Source organism: Bufo bufo, chromosome 7, assembly GCF_905171765.1.
Source record: "Bufo bufo chromosome 7, aBufBuf1.1, whole genome shotgun sequence".
Classification (NCBI taxonomy): Eukaryota; Metazoa; Chordata; class Amphibia; order Anura; family Bufonidae; genus Bufo; species Bufo bufo.
Window position 1 is genome coordinate 178,879,052 of NC_053395.1, and position 12,670 is coordinate 178,891,721.

General features: G+C 40.1%; 1 protein-coding gene across 50 annotated transcripts in view; it reads left to right on the forward strand.

Moving 5' to 3' along the window:
• The window catches only part of TTN (titin), a 268,613-nt gene that overhangs the window by 38,045 nt on the left and 217,898 nt on the right, over positions 1–12,670 (forward strand). For all 50 annotated transcript variants that reach the window (XM_040441698.1, XM_040441725.1, XM_040441731.1 and 47 more), the window contains 13 exons: positions 11–179; positions 281–1,959; positions 2,051–2,332; positions 2,503–2,769; positions 2,888–3,160; positions 3,245–3,508; positions 4,178–4,438; positions 4,535–4,795; positions 5,273–5,536; positions 5,626–5,886; positions 5,996–6,256; positions 11,820–12,080; positions 12,292–12,433. In XM_040441698.1, coding sequence (XP_040297632.1) covers positions 11–179; positions 281–1,959; positions 2,051–2,332; positions 2,503–2,769; positions 2,888–3,160; positions 3,245–3,508; positions 4,178–4,438; positions 4,535–4,795; positions 5,273–5,536; positions 5,626–5,886; positions 5,996–6,256; positions 11,820–12,080; positions 12,292–12,433 — 4,645 coding nt within the window. The remainder of the gene's footprint in view (positions 1–10; positions 180–280; positions 1,960–2,050; positions 2,333–2,502; positions 2,770–2,887; positions 3,161–3,244; positions 3,509–4,177; positions 4,439–4,534; positions 4,796–5,272; positions 5,537–5,625; positions 5,887–5,995; positions 6,257–11,819; positions 12,081–12,291; positions 12,434–12,670) is intronic.

Sequence of the window (12,670 nt, forward strand, 5' to 3'; positions counted from 1 at the left end):
ATCTCTGCAGCTAAGGAACTTTTACAAAGACCACAGTTTGTGGAAAAACTAAAAAATGTCAGTATCAAAGAAGGCAGTAAACTGGAAATGGGCGTGAAAGCTGTAGGCAACCCCAATCCTGATATTGTGTGGCTAAAGAACAGTGACATCATAGCTCCTCACAAATTTCCAAACATAATGTGAGTATATAATTATATAATATTTTTGATTGCTTAACCTGTTTTACACAAAATGAAAATACACAATTGAGACACTGATGGAAATTATCTTTAATTTATAGAATTGAAGGAAATAAAGGACAAGCAGCACTGAAAATTCAGTCTGCAGCCGGCAATGATTCCGCATGGTATACTGCTACTGCTATTAATAAAGCAGGACGTGACACTACTAGATGCAAAGTAAATGTTGAGGTTGAATTTACTGAGCCTGAACCAGAGAGAAAACTTATCATTCCAAAGGGAACATACAAGGCAAAAGAAATTGCAGCTCCAGAGCTAGAGCCCTTACATCTTCGTTATGGTCAGGAACAATGGGAAGAAGGAGATCTGTATGACAAAGAGAAGCAGCAAAAACCATTCTTCAAGAAGAAGCTGACTTCAGTAAGGCTGAAGCGCTTTGGGCCTTCACACTTTGAGTGCCGTCTTACACCAATCGGAGACCCCACAATGGTAGTTGATTGGCTTCATGATGGAAAGCCATTGGATGCTGCTAACAGGCTCCGAATGGTAAATGAGTTTGGCTACTGTAGTCTTGATTATGAAGTAGCTTATCCAAGAGACAGTGGTGTTATTACTTGTAGAGCAACTAATAAATATGGAACAGACCACACATCAGCTACTTTAATTGTGAAAGATGAGAAGAGCCTTGTTGAGGAATCTCAACTGCCAGAAGGGAGACGAGGTATGCAAAGAATTGAAGAGATGGAAAGGCTGGCTCATGAAGGTGCCCTTGTAGGCGTATCAGAAGATGTAAAGGAAAAGCAAAAACCAGAAATTGTATTATTCCCAGAACCTTCAAGAGTTTATGAAGGAGAAATAGCAAGGTTCCGGTGCAGAGTTACTGGATATCCACAACCAAAAGTAAATTGGTACCTTAATGGACAGCTTATTCGTAAAAGCAAAAGATTTAGACTTCGCTATGATGGCATATATTATCTTGAAATTGTTGACTGCAAATCTTATGACTCTGGTGATGTTAAGGTCACAGGAGAAAACCCTGAGGGTGTTGTTGAACATTCAGTAAAATTAGAAATACAGCAGAAAGAAGATTTTAGGTCTGTGCTAAGGAGAACACATGAGCCAAAAGTTGCTGCTCCTCCAGCTGAGACAGGAAAACTTCCATTTGAAGTTAAGAAAGTAGACGCAGGAGGAAAAGAATCTGTAAAACTTAAGAGGACGGAAAGAATTTCTCATGACAAAGTCTCTGAAGAATCAGAAGAACTTCGCAGTAAATTTAAGCGCAGGACAGAAGAAGGATACTATGAAGCTATTACTGCTGTTGAGCTAAAATCACGTAAAAAAGATGAAGCATATGAGGATTTGCTGAAGAAAACAAAAGATGATCTTCTTCATGTGACCAAAGAACTAACCGAGGAAGAAATTAAGGCACTTGAAGTTGAAGGCAAAATTACCATTCCAACCTTTAAACCAGAAAGAATTGAGCTGTCCCCAAGCATGGAAGCTCCCAAGATATTTGAAAGAATTCAGAGCCAAACAGTTGCTCAGGGAGCAGAAGCCCACTTCCGTGTCCGTGTTGTAGGAAAGCCAGACCCAGAGTGCCAGTGGTTTAAAAATGGTGTCAAGGTTGAAAGATCTGAGCGCATTTATTGGTACTGGCCAGAAGACAATGTTTGTGAACTAGTTATCAGAGATGTTGTTGCAGAGGACTCTGCCAGCATTATGGTAAAAGCTATTAATGTGGCTGGGGAAACGTCAAGTCATGCATTTTTGCTTGTGCAAGGTGAGACATCTCTAATCCGTAATTCTTTCATTGACATACATTTTGTTTTACTTTTCTATGATCTAATATGTTGTTATTTCTTCACATGTAGGCAAACAGCTCATCACATTCACACAAGCATTACAAGATCTGACAGCAAAGGAGAAAGACAACATAGCAACCTTTGAGTGTGAAACATCTGAGCCATTTGTGAAAGTGAAGTGGTTTAAAAATGGTGTGGAAATTCGCTCTGGTGATAAGTACAGAATGCATTCTGAAAGAAAAGTCCATTTCCTTTCAGTGCTTCTTGTTGACATGTCAGATGCTGATGAATACACTTGTGCCCTTAAAGAAGATGAATCTGTTACGACAACTGCTAAACTTATTGTTGAAGGTAAGATAGAGTATCAACCTATGCAGTAAAGTGTATCCTTAATATTGTACTAATGGGCTGAACTAGATGGACAGATATCTTTTTTAGCCTTATAAACTATGTTACTAATGTAATAATTTAGTAAAATGATTGTAATACACTTTCTTAATAAGGGCCCATTTGTATTATAGGTACTCCTCTTGAGTTTACTAAAGAGCTTCAGGACATTGAGGTTCCAGAAACACAATCTGGAGAGCTTGAATGCTGTATTTCTATTGAAGATGCAGAGGGTAAATGGTATCATGGGGATACAGAAATAAAGTCTAACGGCAAATATGTCACTACATCCCGCAGAGGACGTCACGTTCTTACAATTAAAGATGTCACAAAAGAAGATCAAGGAGAATACAGTTTTGTGGTTGCTGGGGAAAAGACCACGGCACACATGAAAGTAAAATGTAAGTACCAGTATATTGTTGGATATTTCTAAAAATCTCTTTTACAGATATATATATATATATATATATATATATATATATTTTACAGATATCTTACTCCGCTTTTTTTTTATTACAGCCCGTCCTATTTCAATCATACAAGGTCTTTCAGATCAGAAAGTATGTGAAGGTGACATTGCCCAGCTGGAGGTAAAATTATCTCTGGAAAATGCTGAAGGAATCTGGCTAAAAGATGGAGAAGAGATACAGCCCAGTAATCGTATTCATATTGTAATTGACAAACATTCGCACATGTTACTTATTGAAGATGCTACTGCAGATGATATTGGAAAATATACTTTTTCTGTACCAGAACTGGATCTCTCCACCTCTGGACATTTGTCTGTTTACAGTGAGTGTCAACACTTATCACACATTTCTGTATTACTCAACTACAAAATATAAGTACTGTCATTAATATATTTTCCTTCTTCAGGTGTTGAGATTGTCATACCTCTAAAAGACGTTCACGCTATAGAAGGAACAAAGGCTGTCCTTGAATGTAAAGTGTCAGTTCCTGATATGACATCTGCCAAATGGTCAATCAGCGATCGTCCAGTTAAACTTGATGAACGTGTCCAAGCAATTGCCAAAGGTGCCAAGCAAAGGCTGGTATTTTCAAGAACTCATGCTTCGGATCAGGGACAAGTCAAACTGTTGATTGGTAAAGTGGAATCCACCTGCAAACTTACTGTGGAAAGTAAGTAATAGTAGACAATTATTCCTAGATATTAATACTTGTTGTACAATTGCTAGCAAGGTTTAATTGCTTGAAAAAATACGAACTTGTAGATGTTGTGTTCCAGAATATTGTAATTTATTTTTGGATGGCTCTTGTAAAGAGTTAAAGGGATTGTGTCATCTGGGACTTTGATGACATATCGCGTGAATATGCCATCAAAGTCAGGTAAGTGCAGGTCTCACCTCTGAGGCCCGGACCTATTTCTAAAACAGGCACCTGAAAGTGAAGGAGAGTGCATCGCTCATGCACGGCTTTCTCTCTATTCATTTCTATGGGAATTGCGAAAAAAGCAGAGCAAGGGTGCTTAACTATGTAAGCTTGGCCACTGTTCCATTCACTTTTATGGTACTGCCAGAAATTTTCAGAACTCCCATAGAAATTATTTGAAAACAGCCACGCATCTGCGGCTGCTCTCCACTCGCTTTGAGGACCTTGTTTTGCAGATATGTGCAGGTCCCATAGGCGGTACCCAAGCGTGTATGCCATCAATGTCAGAAAGGTGTGGGACCCACTCCTATCTGACATTGGTGGCATATCCTAGCAATATGCCACCAATGTCTCAGTTGAGACAACCTCTTTAAATTGGCAGTATAAATTTACATTATAATATTCTTCCTTATGTTACAGAAATCACTATAATTAAAGGACTAAGTGACAAGACTTGCACAGAAACACAGAACGTAACCTTACAGGTTGAATTGTCCCATGCTGGAATTGACGCCGTCTGGCTCTTCAAAAATGAGGAACTTAAGCCAAGTTCAAAGCACAAGATTGAATCCAAGGGCAAGATATACACACTTACAATTACTGATATGATGAAGGATGAGGAAGGACAGTACACTTTCTTTGCTGGAGAACAGAAAACTAGTGGAAAAATTACAGTTTCAGGTAATTTACAAAAGCCTAAAATAGCATTTGGAAAATACAACATAGGTAGTGAAAATTGTACTCGTTTCTTACTGTATTCATTTTTCATCCTTATAGGTGGTGCTATAAGCAAACCACTTGTGGACCTCACAGTTGCTGAATCCCAGAAAGCAATATTTGAGTGTGAAGTAGCTAATCCAGACTCCAAAGGAAAGTGGCTAAGAGATGGAAAGCCAATTAACTTCAGTGACAGCATAAAAAGCGAAACAATTGGTGGCAAGAGACAGCTCATAATTCCCATTAGCAAGCTTGAAGATATTGGTGAATACTCCTATCAAGTTGCAACATCAAAAACATCTGCAAAACTGAAAGTTGAAGGTTAGTTATACAAATCATATTGACTATTTACTTAATAACAAATAATTAATATCACGCATTTAGTACATAAGAAATATATTCTGTGATGACATTTCTTTGTTAGAACTGACTAATGGCCAACAACACCTCGACGATAGCTCTGAAATTAAACATTTCAATTAAAGAGGATCTGGCTGCAGTCCTGACAGTCCTTAGTAAATACTTATATTCCTCATAAAATGACAAATATTTTTCCTTCTGGATATGTAAAATTAAATTGAAAATTAGGCGTTACTATTCCAACTTATCTGCTGGGCATGTCAGCACTGATTGGAAAGAGTGTAGGTGAGCTGGCATGTTCTCCTTAAGACAAATCTCCCAAAATGTCAGTTCTTGTTTATCTTACTTGCCAGTAGTAAATGCTAACTCAGAGGGGAAAAAAAATTGTCATATCATGATGGTACCTTTTGTAACCTTGTGATTATATTCTTATTCTAGCTGTCAAAATAAAGAAGACACTAAAGAACCAAACTGTTACTGAGACACAAGATGCTGTTTTCAGTGTGGAACTTACTCACCCTGACGTGAAAGGAGCCCAGTGGATCAAAAATGGTGTTGAACTGGAATCCAATGCCAAGTATGAGATCACAGTAGAAGGCATATTGCATACCTTAAGAATCAAAAACTGCATTGTTCCTGATGAGTCTGTTTACAGCTTCAAACTTGGAAAGATTGGCGCTAATGCCAGACTCCATGTTGAGAGTAAGTTTTATAAGCTAAAGTATGATTATCTCCAAAGCTATGGCTTTATCATCTGCTCTAATGTACTATTATTGTTTTTTACCTCTTAGCTGTGAAAATTATTAAGAAACCCAAGGATGTGACTGCTCTGGAAAACACACCAGCAACCTTTGAACTTAGCGTTTCTCATGATACAGTTCCAGTCAAATGGCTCTTCAAAAATGTAGAGTTGAAACCAAGCGACAAGCATAAAATAGTAACCGAACGTAAAGTTCATAAGCTTGTCTTGCAGAATGTGACTTCTGCTGATGCCGGGGAATACACGGCTGTCATTGGACAACTTGAGTGCAAAGCCAAGTTGTTTGTGGAAAGTAAGGAAATTCGGAATAATGTTTATTGCCCTCTGTACCTTTGTTTTACTGTCTGCTCTTCTTGAAGAACCATTGGATAATAAATGACTGACTTTTCTTTCTAACTTAGCTTTACATATTACAAAGACCATGAAGAACATTGAGGTCCCTGAAACCAAAACAGCCTCATTCCAGTGTGAGGTGTCTCACTTCAATGTGCCTTCCATTTGGCTGAAGAATGGCGTTGAAATTGAAATGAGTGAGAAGTTTAAGATTGTGGTTCAGGGAAAACTGCACCAACTGATCATCATGAATACAAGCAGTGAAGAGTCTGCAGAATACACATTTATCTGTGGAAATGACAAAGTCAGCGCCACTTTAACTGTGAAACGTATGTATATCTCACTCTACATATTCCTTTAATTTAGCTGTCAATATTCTAGAAATTCTGGTAACCCAGCAGAGAACTCAGTATGATACTATATCTTATATCTTTTCTTTTGCAGTCCAATAATTATAACTATATTTGCTAATCCACTACACAACGGCTATCATTACTGCCTACATAAAATACTTGTATTTTAACCACCTCAGCCCCCAGTGCTTAAACACCCTGAAAGACCAGGCCACTTTTTACACTTCTGACCTACACTACTTTCACCGTTTATTGCTCGGTCATGCAACTTACCACCCAAATGAATTTTACCTCCTTTTCTTCTCACTAATAGAGCTTTCATTTGGTGGTATTTCATTGCTGCTGACATTTTTACTTTTTTTGTTATTAATCGAAATTTAACGATTTTTTTGCAAAAAAATGACATTTTTCACTTTCAGTTGTAAAATTTTGCAAAAAAAACGAGATCCATATATAAATTTTGCTCTAAATCTATTGTTCTACATGTCTTTGATAAAAAAAAATGTTTGGGTAAAAAAAAAAATGCTTTGGGTAAAAGTTATAGCGTTTACAAACTATGGTACAAAAATGTGAATTTCCGCTTTTTGAAGCAGCTCTGACTTTCTGAGCACCTGTCATATTTCCTGAGGTTCTACAATGGCCAGACAGTACAAACACCCCACAAATGACCCCATTTCGGAAAGTACACACCCTAAGGTATTCGCTGATGGGCATAATGAGCTCATAGAACTTTTTATTTTTTGTCACAAGTTAGCGGAAAATGATGATTTTTTATTTATTTTTTTCTTACAAAGTCTCATATTCCACTAACTTGTGACAAAAAATAAAAACTTCTATGAACTCACTATGCCCATCACGAAATACCTTGGGGTCTCTTCTTTCCAAAATGGGGTCACTTGTGGGGTAGTTATACTGCCCTGGCATTCTAGGGGCCCAAATGTGTGGTAAGGAGTTTGAAATCAAATTCTGTAAAAAATGACCTGTGAAATCCGAAAGGTGCTCTTTGGAATATGGGCCCCTTTGCCCACCTAGGCTGCAAAAAAAAGTCACACATCTGGTATCTCTGTATTCAGGAGAAGTTGAGGAATGTGTTTTGGGGTGTCATTTTACATATACCCATGCTGGGTGAGATAAATATCTTGGTCAAATGCCAACTTTGTATAAAAAAATGGGAAAAGTTGTCTTTTGCCAAGATATTTCTCTCACCCAGCATGGGTATATGTAAAATGACACCCCAAAACACATTCCCCAACTTCTCCTGAGTACGGAGATACCAGATGTGTGACACTTTTTTGCAGCCTAGGTGGGCAAAGGGGCCCACATTCCAAAGAGCACCTTTCGGATTTCACAGGTCATTTTTTACAGAATTTGATTTCAAACTCCTTACCACACATTTGGGCCCCTAGAATGCCAGGGCAGTATAACTACCCCACAAGTGACCCCATTTTGGAAAGAAGACACCCCAAGGTATTCCGTGAGGGGCATGGCAAGTTCCTAGAAATTTTTATTTTTTGTCACAAGTTAGTGGAAAATGATGATTTTTTTTTTTCATACAAAGTCTCATATTCCACTAACTTGTGACAAAAAATAAAAACTTCCATGAACTCACTATGCCCATCAGCGAATACCTTGGGGTCTCTTCTTTCCAAAATGGGGTCACTTGTGGGGTAGTTATACTGCCCTGGCATTCTAGGGGCCCAAATGTGTGGTAAGGAGTTTGAAATCAAATTCTGTAAAAAATGACCTGTGAAATCCGAAAGGTGCTCTTTGGAATATGGGCCCCTTTGCCCACCTAGGCTGCAAAAAAGTGTCACACATCTGGTATCTCTGTATTCAGGAGAAGTTGAGGAATGTGTTTTGAGGTGTTTTTTTACATATACCCATACTGGGTGAGATAAATATCTTGGTCAAATGCCAACTTTGTATAAAAAAATGGGAAAAGTTGTCTTTTGCCAAGATATTTATCTCACCCAGCATGGGTATATGTAAAATGACACCCCAAAACACATTCCCCAACTTCTCCTGAGTACGGAGATACCAGATGTGTGACACTTTTTTGCAGCCTAGGTGGGCAAAGGGGCCCACATTCCAAAGAGCACCTTTCGGATTTCACAGGTCATTTTTTACAGAATTTGATTTCAAACTCCTTACCACACATTTGGGCCCCTAGAATGCCAGGGCAGTATAACTACCCAACAAGTGACCCCATTTTGGAAAGAAGAGACCCCAAGGTATTCGCTGATGGGCATAGTGAGTTCATGGAAGTTTTTATTTTTTGTCACAAGTTAGTGGAATATGAGACTTTGTATAAAAAAAAAAAAAAAATCAGCATTTTCCACTAACTTGTGACAAAAAATAAAAAATTCTAGGAACTCGCCATGCACCTCACGGAATACCTTGGGGTGTCTTCTTTCCAAAATGGGGTCACTTGTGGGGTAGTTATACTGCCCTGGCATTTTCCAGGGGCCCTAATGTGTGGTAAGTAGGTAAATGACCTGTGAAATCCTAAAGGTGCTCTTTGGAATATGGGCCCCTTTGCCCACCTAGGCTGCAAAAAAGTGTCACACATGTGGTATCGCCGTATTCAGGAGAAGTTGGGGAATGTGTTTTGGGGTGTCATTTTACATATACCCTTGCTGGGTGAGAGAAATATCTTGGCAAAAGACAACTTTTCCCATTTTTTTATACAAAGTTGGCATTTGACCAAGATATTTCTCTCACCCAGCATGGGTATATGTAAAATGACACCCCAAAACACATTCCCCAACTTCTCCTGAGTACGGCGATACCAGATGTGTGACACTTTTTTGCAGCCTAGATGCGCAAAGGTGCCCAAATTCCTTTTAGGAGGGCATTTTTAGACATTTGGTTCCCAGACTTTGTCTCACGCTTTGGGGCCCCTAGAATGCCAGGGCAGTATAAATACCCCACATGTGACCCCATTTTGGAAAGAAGACACCCCAAGGTATTCAATGAGGGGCATGGCGAGTTCATAGAAATTATTTTTTTTTGGCACAAGTTAGCGGAAATTGATATTTTTAATTTTTTTCTCACAAAGTCTCCCGTTCCGCTAACTTGGGACAAAAATTTCAATCTTTCATGGACTCAATATGCCCCTCACGGAATACCTGGGGGTGTCTTCTTTCCGAAATGGGGTCACATGTGGGGTATTTATACTGCCCTGGCATTCTAGGGGCCCTAAAGCGTGAGAAGAAGTCTGGAATATAAATGTCTAAAAAATTTTACGCATTTGGATTCCGTGAGGGGTATGGTGAGTTCATGTGAGATTTTATTTTTAGACACAAGTTAGTGGAATATGAGACTTTGTAAGAAAAAAAAATAATAATTCCGCTAACTTGGGCCAAAAAAATGTCTGAATGGAGCCTTACAGAGGGTGATCAATGACAGGGGGGTGATCAATGACAGGGGGAGTGATCAATGACAGGGGGAGTGATCAATGACAGGGGGGTGATCAGGGAGTCTATATGGGGTGATCACCACAGTCATTGATCACCCCCCCTGGAAGGCTCCAGGGAGACGCCTGTTTGTGTTTTGCGGATCCGATCCATCTATCAGTGGATCCGTAAAAATCATGCAAACATCTGAATGGAGCTTTACAGGGGGTTGATCAATGACAGGGGTGTAATCAATGACAGGGGGGTGATCAGGGAGTCTATATGGGGTGATAACCACAGTCATTGATCATGCCCCTGTAAGGCTTCATTCAGACGTCCGGATGCGTTTTGCGGATCCGATCCATCTATCAGTGGATCCGTAAAAATCATGCGGACATCTGAATGGAGCTTTACAGGGGGTTGATCAATGACAGGGGTGTAATCAATGACAGGGGGGTGATCAGGGAGTCTATATGGGGTGATAACCACAGTCATTGATCACGCCCCTGTAAGGCTTCATTCAGACGTCCGGATGCGTTTTGCGGATCCGATCCATCTATCAGTGCATCCGTAAAAATCATGCGGACATCTGAATGGAGCTTTACAGGGGGGTAATCAATGACAGGGGGGTGATCAGGGAGTCTATATGGGGTGATAACCACAGTCATTGATCATGCCCCTGTAAGGCTTCATTCAGACGTCCGTATGCGTTTTGCGGATCCGATCCATCTATCAGTGCATCCGTAAAAATCATGCGGACATCTGAATGGAGCTTTACAGGGGGGTAATCAATGACAGGGGGGTGATCAGGGAGTCTATATGGGGTGATAACCACAGTAATTGATCATGCCCCTGTAAGGCTTCATTCAGACGTCCGGATGCGTTTTGCGGATCCGATCCATCTATCAGTGGATCCGTAAAAATCATGCGGACATCTGAATGGAGCTTTACAGGGGGTTGATCAATGACAGGGGTGTAATCAATGACAGGGGGGTGATCAGGGAGTCTATATGGGGTGATAACCACAGTCATTGATCATGCCCCTGTAAGGCTTCATTCAGACGTCCGTATGCGTTTTGCGGATCCGATCCATCTATCAGTGCATCCGTAAAAATCATGCGGACATCTGAATGGAGCTTTACAGGGGGGTAATCAATGACAGGGGGGTGATCAGGGAGTCTATATGGGGTGATAACCACAGTCATTGATCATGCCCCTGTAAGGCTTCATTCAGACGTCCGGATGCGTTCTGCGGATCCGATCTATCTATCAGTGGATCCGTAAAAATCATGCGGACGTCTGAATGGAGCTTTACAGGGGGGTAATCAATGACAGGGGGGTAATCAATGACAGGGGGGTGATCAGGGAGTCTATATGGGGTGATCACCACAGTCATTGATCACGCCCCTGTAAGGCTTCATTCAGACGTCCGGATGCGTTTTGCGGATCCGATCCATCTATCAGTGGATCCGTAAAAATCATGCGGACGTCTGAATGGAGCTTTACAGGGGATTGATCAATGACAGGGGGGTAATCAATGACAGGGGGGTGATCAGGGAGTCTATATGGGGTGATCAGGGGTGATCAGGGGCAAATAAGGGGTTAATAAGTGACGGGGGGGTGTAGTGTAGTGTAGTGGTGCTTGGTGCTACTTTACTGAGCTACCTGTGTCCTCTGGTGGTCGATCCAAACAAAGGGGACCACCAGAGGACCAGGTAGCAGGTATATTAGACGCTGTTATCAAAACAGAGTCTAATATACCTGTTAGGGGTTAAAAAAACACATCTCCAGCCTGCCAGCGAACGATCGCCGCTGGCAGGCTGGAGATCAACTCTCTTACCTTCCGTTCCTGTGAGCGCGCGCGCCTGTGTGCGCGCGTTCACAGGAAGTCTCGCGTCTCGCGAGATGACGCATATATGCGTGACTGTGCGCAGCGCTGCCACCTCCGGAACGCGATCCTGCGTTAGGCGGTCCGGAGGTGGTTAAATAATGTTTCAGAAATCCAAAGCCTGATAGTCCAGATATTCCAGTATATATTTCCACTGAAAAACTACATATTCCATGTCTTAAAAGCAGAAGACTGAGCAGCATTTGTTTTTAGAGTATTTTGATTATGATTGCAATTCTTTCTTTATATTTTTCAGCTATCCTGATTACTTCCATGTTAAAAGATATCAATGCTGAAGAGAAAGACACCATCACTTTTGAAGTGACTGTAAACCATGAAGGCATCACTTATAAATGGCTGAAGAATGGTGTTGAAATCAAGTCTACAGACCGTTGCCAGATAAAGGCTAAACAACAGACCCACTCTCTTACAATCCGAAATGTCCACTTTGGTGATGCTGCAGAATACAGCTTTGTTGCTGGAAATGCAGTATCTAGAGCTAACTTGTATGTTGAAGGTACGTTCTTTGCTCATATGGAAATTGTTTTTTTTCTTTTTTATGCCTCTATGTGTTTTTACCTCAAATTTGTATGGAAAAAAAGGAAATATCTTCCAAAAGGACATTGGAAAGTTTTACTTTTGCCCTAACCTTGGCATACAATTCCAACACTGTATATAGCTATACTTGGAATTTTGAGTATTAATTATACTGTGTTGCTATCCTTTAGCTCGCCACATAGAATTCAGGAAACAGATCAAAGAAATTAAAGTACTTGAAAAGAAAAGAGCAACATTTGAGTGTGAAATCTCTGAACCTGATTTGCTTGTTCAGTGGATGAAGGATGGTCAAGAACTCCAAATCACTGAAAGGTAAGTTTGATTCTTTTGTTCTCAGAAATTTAAAAAAGATATAAGGCTTTGTTCATATTAAAAGGGCTTATATGTGAAAAATAGTAAGTTAGTTTTTTTTCAGATTTCCATCAGTGATTCTGATAATGTTTTATGGGAATAAAGGTACAGCATCTGAAAATTAATCTTGCACAGTTGTCATGGCTCAGGAACGGAAGTCATGACATTAATGTGTACATAGCCTTAGGAACGTTTTTT